This window comes from Histomonas meleagridis, assembly GCF_020186115.1.
Source record: "Histomonas meleagridis strain 2922-C6/04-10x chromosome Unknown contig_78, whole genome shotgun sequence".
Taxonomy (NCBI): domain Eukaryota; phylum Parabasalia; order Tritrichomonadida; family Dientamoebidae; genus Histomonas; species Histomonas meleagridis.
The window spans coordinates 138,720-151,255 of NW_027150916.1; the positions used below are offsets into that span (position 1 = coordinate 138,720).

General features: G+C 31.3%; 3 protein-coding genes across 3 annotated transcripts; all 3 read right to left on the minus strand.

Moving 5' to 3' along the window:
* Window positions 1-482: 482 nt before the first annotated feature.
* GO595_008872 (uncharacterized protein) lies at window positions 483-4,119 on the minus strand (the record flags this gene model as incomplete). Its single annotated transcript, XM_067922494.1, has 2 exons — window positions 483-2,424; window positions 3,326-4,119. The coding sequence occupies 2 exons, from the start codon at window positions 4,117-4,119 to the stop codon at window positions 483-485; spliced, it is 2,736 nt and encodes a 911-aa protein (XP_067770954.1).
* A 500-nt stretch (window positions 4,120-4,619) lies between these two features.
* Window positions 4,620-6,122, minus strand: GO595_008873 (MatE family protein; the record flags this gene model as incomplete). Its single annotated transcript, XM_067922495.1, has 1 exon — window positions 4,620-6,122. One exon carries the CDS (start codon window positions 6,120-6,122, stop codon window positions 4,620-4,622), a length of 1,503 nt encoding a protein of 500 aa, XP_067770955.1.
* A 344-nt stretch (window positions 6,123-6,466) lies between these two features.
* On the minus strand, window positions 6,467-7,117 carry GO595_008874 (Clan CD, family C14, metacaspase-like cysteine peptidase; the record flags this gene model as incomplete). Its single annotated transcript, XM_067922496.1, has 1 exon — window positions 6,467-7,117. One exon carries the CDS (start codon window positions 7,115-7,117, stop codon window positions 6,467-6,469), a length of 651 nt encoding a protein of 216 aa, XP_067770956.1.
* Between the last annotated feature and the right edge of the window lie 5,419 nt (window positions 7,118-12,536).

Here is a 12,536-nt window from a genome sequence, read left to right on the forward strand (position 1 = left end):
TTGGAGTTTATTTGTAGAATTTGAAACAGCTAAAATATTAGCAAAAAAAGCAAATTACGGAGAAATCGTAACTATTATTATAGAAGCAACAGCAAAATTTAAATAAATAAATAATTCATATTAATCAATACATATTTAATATCAATGTAATACATATTTAATATCAATATGATACATATTTCATATCAATGTAATACATATTTCATATCAATGTAATACATATTTCATATCAATGTAATACATATTTCATATCAATGTAATACATATTTCATATCAATGTAATACATATTTCATATCAATGTAATACATATTTCATATCAATGTAATACATATTTCATATCAATGTAATACATATTTCATATCAATGTAATACATATTTCATATCAATGTAATACATATTTCATATCAATGTAATACATATTTCATATCAATGTAATACATATTTAACATCCGCAAACACTTCAAAGATAAAATGTATTTACTCAAATCAAGAACGATAGCGCACATGATACAAATACGATTAATACCGCCGACACTTTTAACTGCCTGACTGCGTTACTATCGTATGTTCTACTTGTGAATGTGTAAAAGTTTTGAATTTGTGTATCTGGCTCACCCACGGCCTTTATGCTCAATGTTTGCGGCACCATAATTATACTTTCTGGTATTTGCAAGGTATCCTTTGGTAACTTCAACAAAATTCCGTCATCGGTATTTGTTACTATGTACGGCAACATGTCAATATCTCCGAACTTCAGCTCAGTGATTTGCATAGTGTTCAAGTCCTTTCCGATGATCGACAAGAAGTTACCTCCGTCCGACGGCCCTCTATCCGGTATCACGCTTTGCACGTCGATCATTGGTGTCTTCGGCAAGTTCGCGCACGCCTCGTCTGCGTTCGGGCATTCGACGTATCCGAGCCTTCCCTTCTGGTACACCTTCTTTCCCTTGCGCGTGCACAAGTACTCGACTCCGTCCTTCAATATCAGACGTATCTTTCCGTCGGAGCCGCAGCGCGCTTGCACGCAGATGGGGTTCGCAGTCAATGTCAAGTCGTAGATGGAGCCAATCATCGTGCTGTACGCGCAGACACTGCTCGGGCCGTACGTTTCGAAGCTGCGCGCGTAGTCAGGATATTCATTCGGCACATTCGGATTGCGACAGTTCAAATAAGTGGGGGTTAACACAGGCGCATAGTCTAAGAGCTCTTCGGAGCCAATCATTCCGCCGTCGGGATTGATCCATAGTGACTCGTTGGTGCCCTCGGCGGGGAATCCTTCCGTCGAACTTCGCGCCGCTGCTTCTGTTCGGATGTTACAGTTCGCTTTGGTTGAATAGTCATAATAACAATAGTTTTGATACGAAGATGAACAGAAGTAATCACTTGGAAATGTTAACTTCGGAGGCATTACTAATACGTTTTGGTTTGGAGGAGATGTCTTGTGTAACTTCATGTTCATATAAACAAGTTCTTCCATGAATGTGTAGTTGGGATCATACCATCCCGAGTCGTATAACGTGTAGAAAAAGACACCAGTGAAGTAGCCGGGGCCATATGTGATACCTTGCATGGCATCAGTGAAGTATAAGCGCGAGTTTGGATGAGATCCTGCAGTACCAGAACCACCGCCATCTTCAATTTCTAATCCTAAAGTGGCTAAGTTTTTGTCAAGAACTTGGAAGCGGTCATTGACCCATTCTGTGAGTTTGGGTGTGCTGATGAATCGTTGGGTTAATCCATATGAATTCACATATTGCGTTATTGTGCTGGGATACATTTGGCCAGTGGCACGGTCAACCCAGCGATTAAAATGGTTGGCGGAAAAGGCTAGAACATGCATAAGTTCATGAACAATTGTGACAAAAAATTGGCGATCACCACTACTCGCGTTTTGTGGTTGGCTTGGAACCTTGGCTGGATTGATTGTGACAAGACCTTCAACTGGACGACCTTTATCTTCATCTTTGTAATTGACATCTATTGTTGATGCTGTGGCTAAAGTGGACGAGGTAGAGCCAAATGGTCGAGATACAACGAAAAGATAAAGATCAATACCTGTTACTGTTTTGTTAACACCAGTCAAACCTGTAATATCACGAAGTGTAAGTTCGCCTTCATATTGTGTTACATTGACAATATTATGGATGTATTGCTGAACATTTTTAATGGTTTCTAAGATAACTTTTGTTTTATCTGCTGTAAGTACATCTTCTGCTTGACAAGTTTGACCATTTTTAATTTGTCCTGATGCAAAACATCTGTTGCTATCAATTGAGTCACTCGTTATTGGAGACGTGTCAAAATGTACTCTAATTGGTTTTCTATTATCTGTTCGAAATTTTGTTTCATTAGAATCAGCACGAATAAGTTTAGTTGGTGGTGCATAACGAAGAACCTTATCTTGTTCTATGTCGTGCGTACACCTAAATATGTGAGCAATAATTAAGAAAAGATGCAAAATCGTGATTGAAGTTATTATGCTGGTTTTTGATTGGTTATTCGGTCGACGTAGCCACTGTATTTTCAATTGATGACGATAAGTTTAGGTTGAGAAAAATATCGAAGAATGAGACGATAGAACTTTTTGAGAAGTAATTATCCCTGGTTTATTTTTTTTTTCCTATTCAATTCATTTGAAATTTATGTAAAGGAGTATCCGGTGGCAGGCGGTTTAACTCAATTTAAAAAGTGCCAGCCAGATTTTTTGGATAAAAAGCCAGCGATGATTTCGGCCTAATTTTTCTCTATAAATCCAAGAGGCATTATTTACTGATGTAGTAATAGATTGGAATATCATACATTGTCTCATAAGAAATTAAATCAGCAACATTATGAAATTTTGTCTCTTGATAAAAATTATTTAATGTGGTGTTTAAAACCATCAAGCTATATAAAATTGGTATAGATTAAAAAAAAAAAAAAAACATAAATTTAAAAATATTCAAATTTAGATATTTATCAATAAAAATAATAAAGGTAATGTACACTCTTCATACGTATAAGTTTTACCTTTAGAAAATATAATTTTTTGAATTGGACCTGACAATTGAATACGAAAATATATTTTCAAATGCCTAGAATTAGATCGTTTATTCTTGTTCTGTTTTGTTCTCTTCTTGTTCTGTCTTCTTTGCTGTCAATTGTTCATAGCACTTATTACATACCATTTGTGGCTTCTTATCCGAGAATTGCAATGTTATTTTGTGTTTTGCGCATGAGCTACAGATACAATCACCACAATTTCGACAGTGATGTCTCCTATTAATTAATGTAAATTTGGAATCACATATCATACATTTCGGTACAAGTTCATCCGGAATCCACACAGGAGCAAAGTCCGCATTGCTTGGAGCCTGTGGCCATTTTCGCCGAAAGATATTGCATGCTTCTGTAAATGCAGAAAGTATTCTGTCCTTAAGCTTAGGGTTATCAAAGTTAACTCTGAAGCTTTTCTTTTTTGTCAGTATGTCGACCGCATTAAGGAATGGTCCTTTGTCTTCCACAGATTTGATCCTATATTCACCTAATGGAACAAAACGAGTGAACTTATTTCCTTTGCCGATGAAAAGGCCATCGCTAAAAATGATAATTGTACGGACATCTTTGGTTTTTCGCGAGAATTTTGTGGCTTCGCCTTTGAAAAATAAACGTCTTCCGGTTTTTGCCACGTCAAAACCGTCTATCGTCTTTTCAAGTCTTTGCATCTCTTCACCGTCAGCTACTTCGTTGAAAAGAATGCTCATACGTGCAATTTCACTCTTGGAAAGTGAGAGCGCATTATTTAAAGCAAGAGAGTCTTCACCGTTAACGGTTGAATATTCAAGAAGTGATTCAAGTAATGGAGATAAAAATAATAAGTGTTGAATGGGCGTAAGTAAAAGACATTCAACTGGGAAATTGGTTTCATCTTCGGCCTCTGCAAAGAAATCATCTTTTTCTTTGTTTTTGATTCTTTCATCTTTTAAGCTTTCATAAACCTTGTTGTACTTTTGGGTATAATCAAAATAAACTGTGAAGTATTGTTGAATATCTGCAAAAATTTCTGAAATTGGTTTTTGAGGATCATTAGCATCAATATGATCTTGAATTGCTTTATTAAGTAATTCGGTTCTTTCCATCACAGCTGGTATTCGTTTAAATATTGACCAAAACTTACTGCTTTGATAATCTGGAAATTTATTTTGGTATGGATTTATGAATTTTTCGTTAAGAATGCCAAGGAGATCAAGGTAATTTTTGATAGTCTTTTGTGCTTCCTTCAAATAGGAAATTGATTTAGGTACATCAGACATCCTATTGACAAATTTGCACCCCCCGAAAAAATTGACAATTTTTTTAATAACTTTGTTCGATCGAACATTGAAAATTCAATGTTCTCCATTCGTTTTTTTTGTGATTTCGTTCAAATTATTCAGATCCAATTTTCAGTTCTTAATCTTTCATAGTCAACTTTCAACCATCAAATAATAAAAAGAATATGATGAAATAAAAAATTATCAAATTGCTCTATAAAAAGAATATTTTATTATTATAAACACAAAAGAATTTATGACTTTGGCAAAGTAACCGTTTGCTCCACTCAAACCCCATTTTTTGTGTGAAACCGGCGGCGGTTTTCTCATTGGCTTGCCAACAATGGCTGGTCATTTACCAACGAATTCTTCCTTTCTTTCCCTAGCTTATTAATCTGATATAGTACCGGTATCATGAAAAGCAAACTTACGACTGCTGAAAACACATCGTGAAGTGCATACATATACATTAATCTAACTACATCATAAGTTTTATCTGTGTAAAACAATATCATTGCGAACATTGGAACAGGTAAAAACTGTGTTAAAATTGCTACTATTAAAGCTGGAACAGTTTTTTTCGTAGATAGTAATATACCTCCGGTTACTTCTGGTATTCCCATTAACACTGCAAACATATACGAAATTCGTAACATCTTTTCCGCGAGATCTCGAAACTCTTTTGTATTATTTCCAAATGGAATAGCGATATAACTTCCAAGCGTTAACAATATAACTTCGATTACTGCACACCAAGCAAACGTTAAAATCAAAGCCCAGAAAACAAGCTTTAAATAGCGCTTATACCGTTTTGCACCAATCGCATATGATGCAGTTGGAAGAAAACCAACAGACATCGCAAGACAATATGAGCCTGGAATAGACCAAGTCCGAAGGACAACATTATAGGCGGTCAAAACTAATGAATATTCGGATTTAGATGCATCAATGCTTACATATTTCCGTGAAAAGAAACTTGGAATGTTAAAACATATGTGAGAAACAAATTGAGTAAACCCTACTGAAAGCGCATCTTTTGTTTCAGGTGAAAATTTATGTATTAAGTTCGAGAATGTGATTTTGGTATCGAACTTCTTGAAGAAAAACAAAACGGCAACAACGAGCATGGTACAAAACTCGGAGCAAACTGTAGATAAACCTGCGCCAAACATTCCAAGCTTAAAGGCTTTCATGAAAAGAGGATCAAAAACACCACCATTAAGTATAAAGGTACCAATTTGAACTGCACAATAAGCAAACGATCGACCTTCAGATTGAAGCATACCACAAAACATAAGGTTAAGACACGTTATAATGGAACCAGAAAGAATTGGTACAATATAAGAAAAGGCAAGATCAACAATTTTATCGGTGGCACTAAACCAGTGCATAAGAGGTTTAGTACATGGAATTAAAATGGCTGGTGAAATGATACCAAGTATAAAGCAGAAGCGGAAAATATCAGCAAAAACTTGTGATATCGAATCATATTCTTTTCGACCTCTAAGCTTGGAAAGTTGTGATGAAACAGCAGAACTCACAAACATACCAAACGCTCGGCCTATAGTATCTAATAAAGAACAGAGAGATAATGCTGCTAGACCATCTTCATCACAAGCTTGAGAAATCCAAAAAGAATCTATAATTCCATATGCTGCTGCAACAATTTCGGCAAAGAAGGGTCCAAGTGACATCATGAATATTGTTTTGAATGGTTTTTCCCTTCCAAGTATATCATCATTTGACTTAATTTGATCTTCATTTGTGATTGTGTTCATACTGCTGATATTTTCAACTGTTTGCTTTTCATTCTCTTCTTTGTTGGCCATAAAAAAGGAACAAAATTTTAATAACTTTACACATTAACGCCTCTCTGAATTTCAATTGAAATATCTCTATCGTGTTCATTTTTCTCCAAAAGATTTTGAAAAAATTTAGCTTTGTTTTCTTGATCACATATGTAATATATCATTTAAATAATATAAATAGGCATCAGAAACCAGAATAATTTATGTTATGGGATGATTTAACTGCAATTACAAATTTTCAAATCTTGAAAAAGTCAAAAAGTTAATGTATTTAAAAATCAAATATACCGCAGCACGAGATGAAAATTTAATTGGTTTTTTAAGTGAAATATTTCAAATGAAAAAAAAAAGTAATTTATTCATTATTATATTACTAAGATTGCACTGTTTTTAAGCTCTGGTGGATGAGAAGTGCAACTAACTTTCTGACCAAACTTGAGTAAAATCTTTTGTAAATGGGTTTGTATATCTTGTCCTGTTGTGTATGGATCAGACTTTAATTTTAGGTACATTTCATAAACAAATATTGATTCGTTCTTAAGGTCAAATTGTTGCAAATGGGCTTTTGAAAGATCAGGATATGGCGCAATAAAAATGACGCCCGGTTCAGTAAGTGCATAGTTTTCAGGATTCCACTTTTCGGGATCATTAGTTCCATCAAAAGCAATAATGATTTTGAGGTCATTTGGTTTATCGTTGATTGAAGAATAAAACGAATCTGGACTTATTGATCCATCACGAAGTTTAAGGATAGATTTGTCACCTGTGTAATCTTGTGAAATTGGGTTTCCTGCAAAATAAATAAATAACTCTTTTGTCGTATATGAAGAAAAATGACATAAAACATCACCAAATTCGCGGACATCAGGGTTCTCAATGAAAAATACTTCACTGTTTACCCAACGTCCCAGTTTAGCAATACGAATTGATGAGATTAATGAAGCATTTGATGGAAAGGCATTAGTATTACAAAAAACAAGACACACACGTTCAATATTTATTGGGAGGCGTGCCATTCCAATTCTACGAATGTCTCTTCCATATTTTTGGAGCTCTCTATGGGGGTCCAAGCTCATCTTTCAGCAAATATTAAACGTGCACTTTTCCCTAAAAATTACAAAAAATATCACCAAAAATACCTTGAGACAATTGTTCAAGGTGAATTTTCGATTTCTTTTAAAAAACTGGTTTTTAAAGTTATTGTTGTTACATATTTTTCGATAAAACATCTATTTAAATATAAAGATATTCAAATGTATTGGACAAGAGTTCATGGTTGATAGAATTTCTTCTTAAGGGAATTTAAAATATCATATAAGTCTTATTTTTTCTAAACAATCAGAATTTTCAACTGTCCAATTTCAAAAAGATTAAATTTTTTTCACTGAAAGCTATTACCACGTCAAAGCTATTAATATTTCATTTTCGTAAACGTAAAAATTGACATTTTTTTTTTAAAATTTCACATACAAATTTTATTTATCTTTCTCTAAATTATTACAAGGTCATGCTAATTTTAATCGTGAAGCTTTTTGCTTGTATTACTCTTTATTTTGAAATGGCCTTAGCGAGATTTAATTTTGCAAATGGATGCATTTTGCTTCTTTAACAGTTTGCTTAAATAAGCATCGTGGTCGAACGCATATTGTATCAGCTGATCAACGAATCTGTTTGCGGCTTCTCTTCCTCCATCGAGATATATTGATCCGATAATTGCATACATCACACGATACGTTCTGCATAGTATTTCTAACCGATCAATTCCAAGTTTAGACGCATAGCTGTTGAGTATGTCTTTGCTAGAAATGATCCCTCGGATATCTGATAATTGTTTTATAGTGAAGGTGGGAAATTTTTTAAAAATGTACTCAGTAGCACAGAAATAAAGGAAAGAATAACCATATAGTTCCATTCGATTAAATTCATAAAATTGTGGCGATTCAGGTGTATGTGATTTAGCGCATGTAACATTTAAATACTTCTTGTTTTTGAATTTGTAATTAAGAATCCTTTCAATGTTTGATTGATATGACAGTGAATGTAACTCATTATCTGTATTTTTTTGTATTTCTTTTTTAGTTAGTTGCTGTTTACATTTCACAGGCTGAGGGTCCTGTTGAAAATTTTGTTCGTATGATATAATTTCGTATGGTTGTTGAGTAGCATAATTTGCAAAAAAATTCTGTGGAGGAATTTGTCCGCAAACTTCTTCTTGAAATGGATCAATGTAATAAAATGTTTGATTGGACGCGCATAGCATTGCAAAAACTATGACATCATTTGAATAAATGAATCAAAAAGTTACACAAAACGTTTACTTAATTCAAAAAGTTATTTTCCGAAGTTTATTTACACTAAAAACGTTATTAATTACCAAAATGGGCACCATCCCAAGAAATGTCGACTATATTCCATTGGATCCGATGCTATCTTGATCAATGTGTCAACTTGTTTTCCCACGTCTAAAGTTTTTTCAGTGTCATCTTCTTTAATTGGGTCAGCACCACTTAATTTCTGAGCCACTCTTTCTAAAATTGCTCTTGCTCCTCTTTTTTCGTTCATGATTTGTTTCATATTAAAAATTGGCTCATGTACAAACACTTCTAACAAAGCGATTAATGGACTTTGGTTATCTCTTAAAACCCACAAAATATCCTCACATGATTTTCTAAACAATCCATCAACTCTACCACAATCCATCGCGTTCGTAATCATTCTTGTCAATCTAAATGGAACTCTTTCAGCAAATTGTTTTCTTTTCATTGCCACTTCGAATGAATCACCGAAGTCGATATGAATCACTTTTCCTGTATGTCTTTGTATCATTATATTATTAGGATGTCTATCACCTAATCCTATAGTATAACCAGTCATTGACATAATAGCAGTTGAGATAGTATAATTAAAATTCCTTTGTATCCAAGCGTTAGGACTGGGAGATCTTAACCATAACATTTCTCTTATTTCTAATGCATTTGTTTTTGATGCAACTTCATTGAACACTTCACTTTTCTGTAAAGCGTTCAAATGCAAGTAAGCATTTCCACAAAAATAATTATAAATTTCACCTTCGATATTCCTTCTAATATGTCTATTAGTTCTATAATCATTAACCACTTGTTGGATAGTATCCGAACCGATTAACCAAGAAATTAAGCCAGCGTTTGGGGCGAAAGGTATTATTGAATATAACAAAATTGTAACGTTTAATTTTCGTGTATTTCTATTTGCAGATAATAAACTATTTACAAGTTTAAAGAATTGCATTATTCGTTGATCTAAACGAATATCTTCATTCCCTTTTAATAAGAATTTATATTTCACTCCATCATTACCTATCATATATAATGAACGAGGATGTGCTTGTGTTGAAAGTATATGTAAATTCGGTTCGATATAATTAATGTTTGGATAATTCGATTTAATTTGATATGTACCAGGTATAGCTATTTGGAAGTTATGTTTTGAAGTTAATTCCTTTGATATCCTATTCAAATCAATTGAATCCATTTTCTTAAATTGCATATTTAACTCGGAGAAAAATGCGCGTAAATGTTCCCACATTATCTTTGTTGATGAGTTAATACCTTTAATATATTTATCAAATGATGAATGACATCGCATTAAAGATGTACTAAATTGTCGAATTAATAATTTGTCTAATTCACATTTCGGATTTTCGGATGCGTTAAATTGTTCTTGTAATAATTTGATGACTATTTCTTTTTTGTTCTTTTGTTGTGCTTTGGATGCAGTATCAAGTACATTAATCCAATTCTCTATCCAACTTACAGCTGCTAAATGTAATCCGGAGATTAATAACATTGAATCGGAATATTCGATTGGACTTTGTGCTTGAAATGAATTTAATAAATTCTTTGCAATTGTTTTAATTGAATTATCTTCTAACATTGATAATAAATTTAATGGATATATCACTGCTTGGAAATGTTCGGATCCAAACACAGTTATAATGTTTTGTACGAGTTGTGATATTTGTTGACTTTTATGTGATATATGTACAACTATTTGTGGTATAATTTGTATGATAATTGTTGGTGGTAATGATATAATTTCATTACATATTTCCATTGTTAAATTTAATGAATCACCATAACGAAATATAATAGAAAACATTTGACATAAATATTCTAATGAATTAATTAAACTTAATTGTGAAGCCTTTAAAAAGCCACAAATAGAATTAATTGCATAAGTTTCACGTAATTCATTTAAATGTGATAATAATCGACTATTAGAATATGCCCAATTACCCCAAGTTCGATAATCATTTGAAACTAAAATATTCGAACGTTCAAATAACTTACTAATTTTTGTAAGTGTTAATACTGGTGAAGATTTCTTACTTGAATATGATTGATATTCCCATTCACCTTGAATACGTAACAATCTTGCAATTATCAAATCATTAATATTATATTCATTAATATAATTTTTTATTGAATTTAATTTATTATTTGATTCGAATTTAAAGACTTTATATATAACATCTTTATGTTGTTTATATTTGTTAAGAATATGTTCAATTCGTTCTTCATCTTCACAATTTAATAATCGATTAAATAATGATAAAAAAGTTATCGAAAACTTTTTGTTATCTTTAGCCCAATGATTTTTTAAATTTAATAAAATTACATTCGGTGAATATATATTCGATAAAAATTTATTATAATAAACATCAACAAGTTTCCATTTACGTTCTTCACGTAAAACAGATATCATTTTAATATATGAATTAATATGATCTTCAGGTTTTAATACTAAACATCGAATATTAATTAATCGCATCCATGCATCACTTTCATGTGAGAAATTGCGTAATCGATTTTGCCAAATTTTTGGTATTTTTGTTGCATTATTTTTCTTTAATTCGATAGTTTCTTTTAATTCGATTAAATGTTGTGCATATACCATATTATTTGATATTTGATTAATATCATTTCTTTTAAATATTTCCGTAATATTTTCGGCTAATATATTAAATCCTAATTTTATATTTTTTAAAGCATTTTCATAATCATTTATAGCTATATTATAAATAATTTTAAATAATATTACATTAATATCATTATTATTAATGTCTAAATTAGGGTTTAAATATTCTTTAACTTTATCTAAATTATTCGAATGAAATTCAGCCCATGCAAACCATAAACTATTTTCATTCTTTTCTTCTTGACTCATTTTTTGATATTCATTACTTAATTCCCGGATGTTATCCCATAATTGTAAATGTCCATAACATTTAATTAATGTAGATATATTTGGATTTTTTTGTTTTTCATATATATTTAAAGCTTTATCCCATTCATTTAATTGTTCATACCATTTACCTGATTCATTTAAGTTCAATTTGTTTGAAAATGATGATAATAATCCATAAGCTGATTCTTTAAATCCTTGTTTAGAATATATACCTAATAACTCTATAATCGTTTCTTTACAATTCGGGTTTTCTCGTAAATGTCGTTGATAATAATACATTGATAATCCAATGTTAGTTGAAGATTTAGCTAATATATTATCTGGTATTAATAATGGATAACCTGCTCGATCACATAATTCTAATAATTTAAAAATAATTGGATCGATTTTATCAAAACTTTCTAATATCATTAAAATTATTTTAGAAAATTGATTCCGTTCTTCATTATGAAATATATTCATCCAACATGATAAAAAAGCTATAGGAAATATATAATCTTTAAATGCTTGATTTTGTTTTATCATTTGGATACAACTTCGAATTGATGATGATGGTGAATATTTAATAACTCTTTTACATAATTCATCAATTAATAATCGCGCATTATTAAATACTGGTTGTGGTAAATCTTTTAATGGATTTTCTAACTTATAATCTTTTAAAGGGTTTTCTTTTAAATAATCTAAATGTGAAGTAGTAATTATAAGTCGATTACTTTTAATAGATGAAATTTCTTCCAAAATATTTTGTGGTGATTCCATAATTTTACGGATATTCATTAATGGCGGTATAATTAATCCAGTATTATTTAAAAATAATTCAACCATATCAATACTTAAATCATCATATAAACATAAATTAAAAATCATTTGATGTACTTCTGTTAATTGTGTTTTCCGTATTAATACAAAACATATTCGTGATAATCGTGCTGAATATATTTTTAATTTACGCATTTGTATTAATGTTATTGTAGTTTTTAATAAAAATGTTAACTTAATGTTTTCGACTTCTGTTAATTTAGTTATATAATATTCTAATATTTCAACAAATAATTCGGCGTTTTGATTTTGATAACAAATTGCAAATGAGATAAACTTTAAAATGGTTTTAAAAAATAATGAATCATCTGTAGATAATAAATGAAATGAATTAATATATAAATTACTTGCATATTCAATGAATTCCGATTTTAAATAATATGATAA